General features: G+C 41.1%; 1 protein-coding gene across 24 annotated transcripts in view; it reads left to right on the top strand.

Annotated features, from left to right (window-relative positions):
* Nucleotides 1-12,859, top strand: part of SYTL2 (synaptotagmin like 2) — an 80,368-nt gene that overhangs the window by 30,918 nt on the left and 36,591 nt on the right. For all 24 annotated transcript variants that reach the window (XM_087966052.1, XM_087966045.1, XM_087966043.1 and 21 more), the window contains 4 exons: nt 1,345-1,477; nt 5,796-5,877; nt 7,780-7,882; nt 10,733-11,569. In XM_087966052.1, the coding sequence (XP_087822178.1) occupies nt 1,345-1,477; nt 5,796-5,877; nt 7,780-7,882; nt 10,733-11,569 (1,155 nt within the window). The remainder of the gene's footprint in view (nt 1-1,344; nt 1,478-5,795; nt 5,878-7,779; nt 7,883-10,732; nt 11,570-12,859) is intronic.

Raw genomic sequence — 12,859 nt, 5'->3', positions numbered from 1 at the left:
GACCCTAAATACCTGCACCTGGATTTGGATCACATGACTGTGGTGATGAGTGCGAGAACAGGTGGTGTCACTTTTTTCAATGTTGTTGTAACTTCGAAGTCACTAAATGAATGGTCGTAAGTCTAGGACTAAGCTAATGCAATCCTAAATTGCATTAACAGAGGGAAACAATCAAGATCAAGTGAGGTACTAATACCACTCTATAAAGCCTTAGTAAGACCACACCTAGAGTACTGCATCCAGTTTTGGTCACCACACGAAAAAAGATGTTGAGACTCTAGAAAAAGTACAGAGAAGAGCAACCAGGATGATTTTATTTATTTATTTTTTATTTGTCAATTGCTTACAAGATAATAGGTATAAGTAAAAACATAGTAATGAATGCATGGATACATGTAAGAAAAAAAAATAACAAAAATTAAAAGAAACAATAGGACAGGGACTGTAGGCACGTTGGTGCGCTTATGCACGCCCCCTACAGACCTCTTAGGAAAGGGGTGAGGTCAATAGTAGACAGTCTAAGGTTAAAGTTTTTGGGGTTTGGGGAAAAAACTACAGAATCAGGTAGAGTATTCCAGACATTGATTTAGTCAATGATTAGGGGACTTCATATGTTAAAACATATGAAGAATAGTTGCAGGAATGGGGCATGGCTAGACTCGTGAAGAGAAGGACCAGGGGAGACATGATAGCAGTGTTCCAATATTTGAGGGGCTGCTACAGAGAGGAAGGGGTCAAGCTATTTTCCAAAGCACCTGAAGGCCAGACAAGGAATAATGGATGGAAACTGAACAAGGAGAGATTTAACCTGGAAATAAGGAGAAACTTTCTGACAGTGAGAACAATCAACCAATGGAACAGCTTGCCCTCAGAAGTTGTGGGAGCGCCGTCACTTGAGACTTTCAAGAAGAGATTGGACTGCCATTTGTCAGAAATGGTGTAAGGTCTCCCGCTTAGGTGGGGGTTTGGACTAGATGACCTACAAGGTCCCTTCCAACTCTGATTATCTGTTTATCTGACTACCTGTATAACAAACTTTTACAGGAAATCTGTGGGCTTTTCCCCAAAGTTGAAAAGTGCTGTGAGTTTGTAAAAGATTTCATATTTTAAAAAATGATGCCTTTCTTAATAATAGGATGGAATAAAATGACTGCAGCATCGATTAGCATTTAGAATCTTGAATATATTGAGAGTAATAAAAATAGTGGTGTTCATGTTTCATATTCAGTGTCAATAAAGAAGGAACTTGAATGTTCAAACTGTATATTGGCTACTTTGTGTGTATGAGTAGACAAAGCATAAGCTAATTTTCTCTCATTGTTTTGTCTTTATCTTATATTTTAGCTGAGCTGAGTCAGAGTAAGGCTGGAAATACCAAAAGCAGCTGGGTGAACAATGTCAACAAAGAGATCTTTGTGTCACCGGAACAGTTGGGTGTCATACAAGATAAGGAAGAGGAATCCAAATCTAACCAGAGGTAAGATATTTCATGAAATTTGCTGATTGTATAACTTATGATCAGATATAAACTCGTTTAGAAAATTACTTACCATGGACTCCCAGTTTAGAATTATTTTAATTCATTTCCTGCACCCTTGTTTTCTTTATTCTTTAATTTCCTCGCATAATCAGCTTCCTTACAAGTGCGTCTGGTTCTGTCAGTTCAATGTCATGGCTTTACAGGTCGTCCTTGACTTGTGACTACAATTGAGCCCAACATTTCTCTGGTTAAACAAGACAGTGGCTAAATGAGTTGTGCCCTGTTTTACAACAGTTCTTGCCATGGTTGGTTAAGTGAATCACTGCAGTTGTTAAGTTCATAACACAGTTGCTAAGTGAATCTGGTTTTGAATTTGCTGGTCAGAAGGTTGCAAAAGGGGCACTACAACCGTCATAAATATGAGTCAGTTGCCAAGCATCTGAATGTTGATAATCTGATCATGGGGATGCTGCAAGCGTTGTAAGTGTGAAAAATGTTCATAAGTGACTTTTTTCAGTGCTGTTGTATCTTTGAATGGTCACCAAACAAACTTCTTGTACATGCCTTGAATTTCTTGGAGGAAAAATGGAATAGCCAGTCACTATTTACAACCATATAAGATAGATTGAGCTAAGAGGGAGTGACTATCCTAAAGTCTCCAGGATTGGAATCTGGGTTTCCCTTAATCCTACATCTTACCCATTAGAATGCTAGAGAAAAATGTAACATTTTAAGACTAATGGGTACTAGATAATGGGTACTAGACCCATGTCCCGTTGGGTCATCATTTCAGAGAGATTTCCTTTGCGAAACCAATAAACAGAATGACCACGGGAGGGCAAAAAAGCAGTTGGAGTTGAAGTGACTTTCAGCTTCCTGCTGGTTTCCCTATTGAGTTTCCTTGTGGGAAACTTGCAGATAAGGGGTTGATGCTGTGGGAGGGGGAGTAAGGGATTGCGAGACTGGCTGAGAAACTGTCATGGAGAAATGACAATGACAATCAGCAGTGCACACCAGCCAGAATTGAAGCGGTCCCTTTTTTTGTAGAAAGGGTGTATGTGATGGTAGCTCAGATTTACAAGTGAAAGATCTTTCTTTCTTTCTTTCTTTCTTTCTTTCTTTCTTTCTTTCTTTCTTTCTTTCTTTCTTTCTTTCTTTCTTTCCTTCTTTCCTTCCTTCCTTCCTTCCTTCCTTCCTTCTTTCTTTCTTTCTTTCTTTCTTTCTTTCTTTCTTTCTTTCTTTCTCTCTTCGTCCTTCCTTCCTTCCTTCCTTCCTTCCTTCTTCCTTCCTTCCTTCCTTCCTTCCTTCTTTCTTTCTTTCTTTCTTTCTTTCTTTCTTTCTTTCTTTCTTTCTTTCTTTCGTCCTTCCTTCCTTCCTTCCTTCCTTCCTTCCTTCCTTCCTTCCTTCCTTCCTTTCCTTCCTTCCTTCCTTCCTTCCTTCCTTCCTTCCTTCCTTCCTTCCTTCCTTCCTTCCTTCCTAAAGCCTGGGATATTTTTTCATGGTATCTTTCAAACTAGAAATAAATGTGTCCAGGACCGTGTGTGTGTGTGTGTGTACATGTACATGCTACTTTTGTTTGAGGTGAGGGCTGGGTTATTATTTTTAAGACCTGTGCTTCTCCCTCAAGTTATATTGACTTCTCTTTTCATGGGTAGAAAGAGTAAAGTTATCTTCAGGTAAAAGGTCTTTAAGGTATGGCATGAAAAGCAGAAGCCTGCATAACTGAAATGCTTTTAAAAGGCACATGGATCAGTTGAGACTCTTTTTGTTATCCCTAAGATTGGCATACATTTGGTTAGATTATTATACATTTATTTTTCAGGAGTTCCTGTTCTCATTGTGCAGCCACGTCTGCTTCCTGTTTTTGAGCACACAATAATACCTTCACAGCATTAGGTGTTGCCCTGTATTGTAGATACTTTATTTATTTGTGTGTTTGAGTCAGTGTTGACATCTGCAGATTGCCTGGGCGAGTCCCTGCATTTTCAAGGTTTTTCAAAAAAAAAAAAAGGTCTGCCATTGCCTTCTTCCTAGGGCTGAGAGAGAGGCCCAACATCACCCAGTATAGAAGAAGAGGCAGAACTGGGGGTGGAGTTAAGAGAGTTATCAGTCTGGCATTATTACATTGCCACAAATGATCCAAGTCCAGCCTCCCTTGAATTCCAGTGATTCTTATCTAGCACCAATTTAGTATGGGTCCGTTAGCTCAGGGGTCCCCAACCGCCGGTCCGCGGACCGGTACCGGTCCGCGGAACAAGTCTTACCGGGCCGCTGGTTGCTGGGCGCCGCCATCTTTTTGGTAAAAAGTGCTTCCGGTGAGCTTTTCCGGTGAAAGCTCACCGGAAGCACTTTTTCATCAAAAAGATGGCGGCGCTTAGCTCGTGAGCTTTTCGGGTAGAAAGCCATTTCTACCCGAAAAAGCTCACCGAAGCGCTGGTGCCGCCATCTTTTTGCGAAAAGTGCTTCCGTGAGGTCACCGGAAGCACTTTTTCGTCAAGAAAAGATGGCGGCGCCCAGTTGATGCCGGTACCGGGCCGCGGCGCCCAGCTGATGCCGGTACTGGGCCGCGGCATCAAAAAGGTTGGGGATCACTGCGTTAGCTGACTAGATTCTTGTGTGTAGGCTTGAGCAGTGAATCTTCTGAGAACTTAACATATCATCCTGATTCTTTGCATCTGATACCCAGCTGGCTTTGTGCCTAAGGGAGGACTAGAACTCCTGGTCTCCTGGTTTCTAACCTGATGCTTTAAACACTACACCAAGCTGGCTCTCGTGTGTAGATACAGAAGAGCTGGATTTCCTTCTCTTGTCCACGCTTTCAAGAACAGTTTCTGCTATAGAAAGCATTATAATCAGAAAACTTGGAGGCACGCAGATGAACACTGACATGCCTATGTTTTAATAGAGGTTTATGTAATCAGGGATTACAGTTTACGAATGTGACAGTATAGGTACCTGTGTTTCCCCGCAAAATAAGACCCGATCTTATATTTTTTTGCCACCAAAAAAGACACCAGGTCTTATTTTCGAGGGATGAATGTAATCCACTGACTCACCTCACTTGTGTGTGTCACTCCCGGCCTCCTTTTCACTATCAGAGGCCTTCAGGAATGTCTTCGACCGGCAAGGCTTTCCGGAAGGCCTCTGCAATAACAGAGCTCTGGAGATCGATCTGGAGCCCTGTTATTGGCTGCAAAAAATTTGCAGAAGAAATGGACCAGCAAGGCAGGTGTCGGGGTGTGTGAGGCCTGGCTGCCACTGTCCGAAGGTAAGCAGTAGGGTAGCTCCACACACACCCTCATCCCCACCCTAGCTTAATTTTTATCTGTGCACTCTGGAGTGGGCAAGGGTCTTAATTAGGGCTTATTTTGGGGGTAGGACTTATATTGGGTGCATGTGTAAAAATCAAGCTAGGACTTACATTTGGGGTAGGTTGTATTTTCGGGGAAACATGGCACAGTTGTTAAGTGAATAACTGCAATTATTAAGTTGGTTGTTAAGTGAGTTTGGCTTCTCCATTGGCTTTGCATGTCAGAAAGTTGCAAAAGGTAATCACATGACCCCGGGGCACTGCAAGCGTCATAAATAGGAGTCAGTGGCCAAATATCTGAATTTTGATCATGTGACCATGGGTACCTGAACGGTCATGAGTGTGAAAAATAGTCATAAAATTTTCAGTGTCGTTGTAACTTTGAATGGTCACTAAACGAACTGTTGTAAGACAATGACTACCTGTACTTAGTCTGTAGACGCAGGGGTCCCCAACCTTGGCAACTTTAAGCCTGGGGACTTCAACTCCCAGAATTCCCCAGCCAGCTTTGCTGGCTGGGGAATTCTGGGAGTTGAAGTCCTCCAGGCTTAAAGTAGCCAAGGTTGGAGACCCCTGCTGTAGAGATTCTCAGTCATCCAGGTCATGGTTGTCCCAAAGATGCTTTTTCAGGAGGCACTTGGACTTTCTTGTTTTGTCTTTTGAAGATGTTTCGCTTCTCATCCAAGAAGCTTCTTCAGCTCTGACAGGATAGTGCAGAATAGAAGGATTCCATGACCTCAGTGACACTCTAAAAAGGATGCAAATGACCATCTGCCTGCAAGGAACATAAATCCTTCCCTTCCCCACTATCCTGTCAGAGCTGAAGAAGCTTCTTGGATGAGGAGCGAAACGTCTTCAAAAGAAAGAACAAGAAAGCCCAGTTGCCTCCTGAAAAGGCACTTTTGGAACTACCTGTATGTAGGTTTCCTTAATTAAAGGCGCTGGCACTTAGATGGGTGACATGGACAGGGTCTAAACTTCTTTTCTTGTCTCTTTTTTCTTCAGCCCTAAAATGTCCAATGCAGCCACCAATACATTACAGAAACCCCAGGAAGAAACGAGGAAGGCAGCTTTTTCCCCATCTAAGGTGGGTTTATCATTACTACCCAGCGATGGTTAAGCGCCCAAATGAATGTTTAGAAGAAGCAGGGAAGGCAACAGCCTTTTATGGACTTACCTGGGAATGATTGATTGCCTATGCGAATCCCAAGGTGGGAACTGCATGGTCCTTGGATTGGCTTTTTCTATGAGCAATTCAGTAATATTTTAGGCGGTCTCAGAATGTTACTACCGTGTTTCTCATATAATAAGGCTGGGTCTTAATTTTTTTTGAGCTCCGAAAAAATGGCTGAGGCCGTCTTTTCGGGGTGACTTAATTTCCCCCCTTGCATCTTCGGGCGGGCAGCGGTGGCTTGGATGTTGACCTCGGCGTTGGTGGGGCACTTCGTATCGGGGTCAACGCAGGCAGCACCATATCCGGGTGTGCAACAAAAGTACTTCCTAACAGCAAGCCCCCCCACCATTCACCCCCATTTCGCATGTTTTAATATAGGCCTTAATTTGGGGGAGGGCTTAATTTCATTTCATGCCTATAAAACATGCTGGGACTTCCTATTGGGGGAGGCCGTATTGTTGGAGAAACAGGGTACAGTTTCCTAGGGCCTGATTCTGGCTTTTTCATAAGCAATGAAGAAAAGTAAAATAGCCCATTGCTCTTGAAAGACTTATTGGAGGGAGAGAGGGAGAGAGGGGAGGAATGAAGGAAGGAAGGGAGAGAGGGAGGGAGGGAGGCAAGGAAAGAAGGAAGGAAGGAAGGAAGGAAGGAAGGAAGGAAGGAAGGAAGGAAGGAAGGTTCAGGACACATAGGTCTTTGGCTGATCCCCTCAAAGCAAGGTAAAGATGGTTAAAATGAGGATGCGAGACATAGGATGAGATAACATAGTTGTATGTTAGGTTGGAAAATCCAAAAAATACCTTTGAAGCAAATGGTGCAAACCACTTTCATATTCTTGTGAGGAACCAAAATGGAAATCCCCTTCTTGTAGTAATTATGACTTCTGTGTTCAGTTTTTGCTAAGATTTGATGTTTGTGCAGTTGCCTCTCTATGATGCTTTGATTTAATGACATAGTTTGATGGGGGAATCCTTCATAATTTGGAAAAGCAGAGTATATGCATAAACTTTCTTTCGGGATTGGGGACAGACTCAAAGGAATTATATATTGCACCTCTAGGCTCTGGGATAGTCTCATTTTTAGAAGTAAATATCTGAGCTGATAATGGAATTATTTTTATTCTATCATTACAATGCCATTTTTAGTTTCAAATCACCATCAAACTCGACAAAACACCATTCTTTTTCTTCAAACATTTTGTCATCTATTAAGATGAATTAACATTCATTTTTGTGCCTCCTTTTACTGCTTTTTAATGCCAGAACATTTTCTGCATTTGTATCAACCAAACATTTTAATATAATGTGTTGGTTGGAAAAGATGCTATGAGTTTCTACCATAGACTAATTTGAGTTTCCTCTTACAATTATTTCTCTGTATGATTTCTTAAATTACAGTGTTTTTAAATTTGATGCAGTCTAGCTGCAAGCTTTGAGAAGATATTTGTATTATCAATATGCTGTTCACTGTATACGGTGAAGGCAATTTTTATTCCTGTATCAAACGTGTTTCTTTGCTTTCCAGAATGTATGTTTGACTTGCACAGCTGTGTAATGCTGGTCTTTAATTTCCGTTATGACAAACAGCATCTCAAATGGAAGCAAATCTTAATGAATGGAGGAAGATTTATGTTAATTAAAAAGAAATAACAGTCATTCTTAGTTAATGCCAACTTTTATCCTTCTAAATCAGGGATGTTGTCAAACTCCTTTGAAGGGTGGCCAGTGAAGAGATATGAAAGCATTTGGAGATCTTTATTTTCTCTGCTGTTCTTTCTTTCCATGTTTTTAAACCGTGTAAATTAAATTGTTCCAGCAAAGGAAAAATCCGTTTAATGACTCAACTGGATCAGAAGATAATGCAAAAACTGAACAGCCTGAAAATGGAATGACTGATTCATCAGAAGCAACAGAGGAAGGTGAATTTTTTTTAAAAAAAAAATAATCTGAACAGTTTTTATAGAATAATCAAAACCTTGAACAAATATTACAGTATGCTTTGATATCATAAAAAGTGCTACATTACAAAGTTGTTTAGCAAACGTACTATGTGGAATTGTGGGGTGGGGTTTGCAAATAACGGGCAAAATTGCACAGAACAAAATTATATGAAGACAGCTTCTGTCTCTATACACTTGTACAAATTATACAATGTTGTTGTTTATTGCTTATATGTTGCTCATCAAATGATTGTCGGGACAGCTGATGTTGGGAGGACAAAAAAAAAGAAAGAAATACCATAAGGACTAACTGGGCAGGGAGGGGGGGGGTGGGCGGAGAGAGGCGGGGCCAGCCAAGGGCACGATTTGCCGGTTCTCCGAACTGTGCAGAATCGTAACAACCGGTTCTATAGAACCGGTCTGAACCGGTAGAATCCCACCCCCTGCTTATGACACACTTCCCAAAGCTAAATGTCTGTGGAGATTCTCAGTCATCCAGTTCATGGCTGTCCCAAAGGTGCTTTTTCAAGGGGCAACTGGACTGTCTGGTTTTTTCTTTGAAAGCGTTTTGCTACTTCAGAGCTGTACCTAAGGCAGGACTAGAACTCAGGATTTATTTTTATTTATTTATTTGATTTGTCAATCGCTTACAAGATAATAGGTATGTATAAACATAGTTATGAATACATGAAATGGATACATATAAGAAAAATCAAAAGAGTCAATCTCCCAATTTCTAGCCTGGTGCCTTAACCGCTACATCAAACTGGCTCTCCATGTGACAGTTAACAAACCTTAATCAGATATTTTTTATTGATCTGAGGCCTAGCCATAGCATAATGCAGCAAAATCAGACGAGCAGATTGATTGTATTGAAGGGAAGAGAAGTAAGCAGTGGGGTGCCACAAGGTTCCATCTTAGGTGCAGTACTCTTCAATATCTTCATTAACGACTTAGATGAGGGAATAGAAGGGGAACTTACCAAATTTGCAGATGATACTAAGCTGGCAAGAATAGCCAACACCCAAGAAGATAGGCTCAAGATCCAGATGGATCTCGACAGATTAGAACACTGGGCCGTATCTAAAAAAATAAAATTCAATGTAGAGAAAAGTAAAGTCCTACACTTAGGCAAGAAAAACCAAAAGGACACTTATAGACTGGGTGAAACCAGGATCAATAGCAGTAACTGGGAGAGGAATCTTGGAGTCTTAATGGACAACCAGCTAAATATGAGCCAGCAGTGTGCAGCAGCAGCCATGCAATCCTAAGTTGTATTAACAGAGGGATACATTCAAGATCAAGGGAAGTACTAACACCGCTCTATAAAGCCTTAGTAAGACCACACCTAGAATCCAGTTTTGTTCACCACATTATAAAAAAGATGTTGAGACTCTAGAAAAAGTACAGAGAAGAGCAACCAGGATGATTAGGGGACTGGAGGCTAAAACATACAATGAATGGTTGCAAGAACTGGGCTTGGCTAGTCTAGTAAAGAGAAGGACCAGGGGAGACGTGATAGAAGTCTTCCAATATTTGAGGGCCTGCCACAGAGAGGAGGAAGGGGTCAAGCTATTTTCTAAAGCCCCATGTAGGCCAGACAAGGAACAATGGATGGAAACTGAACAAGAAGAGATTTAACCTGGAAATAAGGAGAAACTTTCTGACAGTGAGAACAATCAACCAATGGAACAGCTTGCCCTCGGAAGTTGTGGGAGTGCCATCACTTGAGACTTTCAAGAAAAGATTGGACTGCCATTTGTCAGAAATGGTGTAGGGTCTCCCGCTTGGGTGGGGGGTTGGACTAGATGACCTACAAGGTCCCTTCCAACTCTGATTATCTGTTATCTGGAATAGTTCACCTGCATTTGGAAAACTAGCCAAATAAATAATAGCTTGAGCTCTTTTCTATAATTTTCCTGGGTGTACGCAGTTACTAAAACCATCACTTTATAACTGCCTCTGTCTTTACTATCTATACATATAAAAGCGAAATACCACTCACGCATCATCACAAAATCTCCAGAACCATAAAGTCTACAAACTTGAAATTTGGCACATATGTTCCTCTTGGCTTCTAAGTGCTCACTAAGAAAGGATTTTTTGAAATGGCCATCACAGCATTAGTATTTCATATATTATAATTATTATTAACACTCTCTGATGCTAAGGAGTTCTATTCCCCCTCCCCACCTGAAAAGAAATCTGTTCCAAATGCAAAACACAAGCAGAGGGGAGGAGTTTCAGTTTCAGTTTTACTTTCACAGCAGCAACCAGCTTTAGTACAGAACAGTTGAGGTAAGCCACCCCCAGGCTCCTTGCTGTCTCCTTGCTCACGCAGCAAATACTGTTTCAGTTTCCAAACAGCCCTGAACTCTCTCACACATCGACAAGACGCTAGCCAGATGAATACCGATGGATGCTGATAGGCAGAGGCAGAATTTCCCCCCCTTATTTTCCTCCCCAAAAACTAAGCCCGACCACATAGTTTCATAGCGAAGCACGGATATCGAGCTAGTTACTATATGAGATAGAAAAATAATTCCGATTTTATTCCTATAGAATAAGCTTAAATCTTAAGCAGCATGACTTTGCACCCTTAGAAAGTATTTAGTGGCATGTTGGCATCAATTCTTTTCCAGACCTATCATAATGCATGTTTGGCTGGGGAATTCTGGGACTTGAAGTCCACAAGTTTGAAATGGCCAAGCAGTTCTTATCTGCAGTTTGCTTACAAAATTTTCTTTGTATGTGTGTGTATCTCTCTCTTTCTCTCCCTCCCTCCCTTCCTCCCCCTCTCTTTCTGTGTGTATGTGTCTTTTTTTGCAGTCACTCTTTCACCTTCCATAGAAAACAAACCCAGAGTAAATTTACCCAACTACAGCAGAGCAGAAGCATGTGAACAACCTTCTTCAACATTTAGGCAGACAGAAAAACTGCCTGTACCAAAAGCTAGGAAGAACATCCACAAGACCTCTGATGAAAGCTTGCAGAACAAAGATTCCTTACCCAAAGCACCTAGAAGGATCAAGCAGGTCAATGGCCAAGGACGGACACCCAAGAGCATCCTCAAACGAAGCTCTAGTTCAAGTTCCACGGATTCTGAAGTGTTGCGTCTTAGTCAAACCTTGGAGCCACCTAACAAAAGCGGGTTGCCAACCTCCCCCATCCTTGAAGATGTGGCAGAGAAGAGCCCCACCCCAGGGGAAGACCATTCTCAAAACTCACTAAAGCAGGTCAGGTTCTCCTCCAGCGTAAATAAAAATGAACGTCCAGCGAAACTCAAGTTGCATGAGGGCAAAGAACTTGGGGAGTTCAGTTTGTTAGACACCAACTCTGTTAAGGCCAATGAGAATGAAGTCAATTATTTGGACGGTCCATCTTCTTCAGCAAAGCCAGCACGGTCCTATTCTCCGTCTTTAGATGGTAACGTGAAGGATGGACCCGAATCTCGAGAAGGAGAAATACCTTCAGGTTCCTACAGCTTTAATGACTCAGGTCTTCCATCGTTGGTGAAAAGTCTTCCCACAGAAGTTGCACTTCCAGGGGAACCATCCAGGAAGATGGTTCCCAGCACCATGGACAACGAAACTATTCCAAATGTGTCTCAGTCCAAAACTAAGCAGCTGAATCCTGACCCATGTGACACCACACAACCCAGTGCTGGTAAGATATATAATGGAAGCCAGTGAGATAACATCTGGTCAAGTTGTCACCCTTGTTTCATCCTATCTCCAGTCTTGTTTTTAGACGCATGGTAGTACAGGTAGCCCTCGATTTACAACCATTCATTTAGTGGCCACTCAAAGTTACAACGGCACTGAAATAAGTGACTTACGGCTGTTTTTCACACTTAAGACCATTGCAGTGTCTCCATTATCATGTGATCAAAATGTGTATGTATGTGTGTGTGTGTGTATATATGGTATTTAGCTTTGTTTGGGTATTTTCCCACGTCATTATAGTTGTGCTTTTAAAGTTGTAGCTACAACTTTAAAAGCACAACTATATGATATGGAAAATACCTGAACAAAGCTGAATACCATACATATAAATACCCCGAAAACTTAAGAAAACACACACACACACACCACACACATATACATATACATATACATATACATATACATATACATATACATATACATATACATATACATATACATATAATATACATATACATATACATATATATATATATATATATATATATATATATATATATATATATATATATAGAATCTATCTGATCATCAGGCTTTGATTGTGTCCAGATAGGACACAATAGAAGCCTGATGATGGCAGATGAGATTCTGAAAACGTTGCTACAACTTTAAAAGAACTACAATGACGTGGGAAAATACCAACCAAGCCGAACACCATACATGTAAGTACCGCGAAAACTTAAGAAAACATATATATATATATATATATATATATAAAATATAGAAGCCTGATGATGGCAGATGAGATTCTGCTGAAACGTTGCTACAACTTTAAAAGAACTACAATGACGTGGGAAAATACCCGAACCAAGCCGAACACCATACATGTAAGTACCGCGAAAACTTAAGAAAACATATATATATATATATATATATATAAAATATAGAAGCCTGATGATGGCAGATGAGATTCTGCTGAAACGTTGCTACAACTTTAAAAGAACTACAATGACGTGGAAAATACCGAACCAAGCCGAACACCATACATGTAAGTACCCGCGAAAACTTAAGAAAACATATATAAAATATTATATACAAAAAGGTCCTTCTAAAGCAGTGGTCGCCAACCAGTGGGCTGGGGATCACTGGTGGTCCATGAGAAAATGTTGGTGGTCCACAGAGAAATGTCACCCCCAAAGCAATTAATCCAGGCTGCACGGGAACACAAGGCTGCACCACCTACATGGCCCGCAGGAACACAAGGCTTGCATCGCTTGCATTGCGAACAACA

The sequence above is a fragment of the Notechis scutatus genome, chromosome 5 (assembly GCF_049901735.1).
Source record: "Notechis scutatus isolate UNSWTSFEM ecotype Mainland chromosome 5, rNotScu1.2, whole genome shotgun sequence".
In the NCBI taxonomy this organism is placed as follows: Eukaryota; Metazoa; Chordata; class Lepidosauria; order Squamata; family Elapidae; genus Notechis; species Notechis scutatus.
The sequence above is the reverse complement of the archived record's forward strand: the minus strand, read 5'-3'. Positions and strand labels throughout refer to the sequence as shown.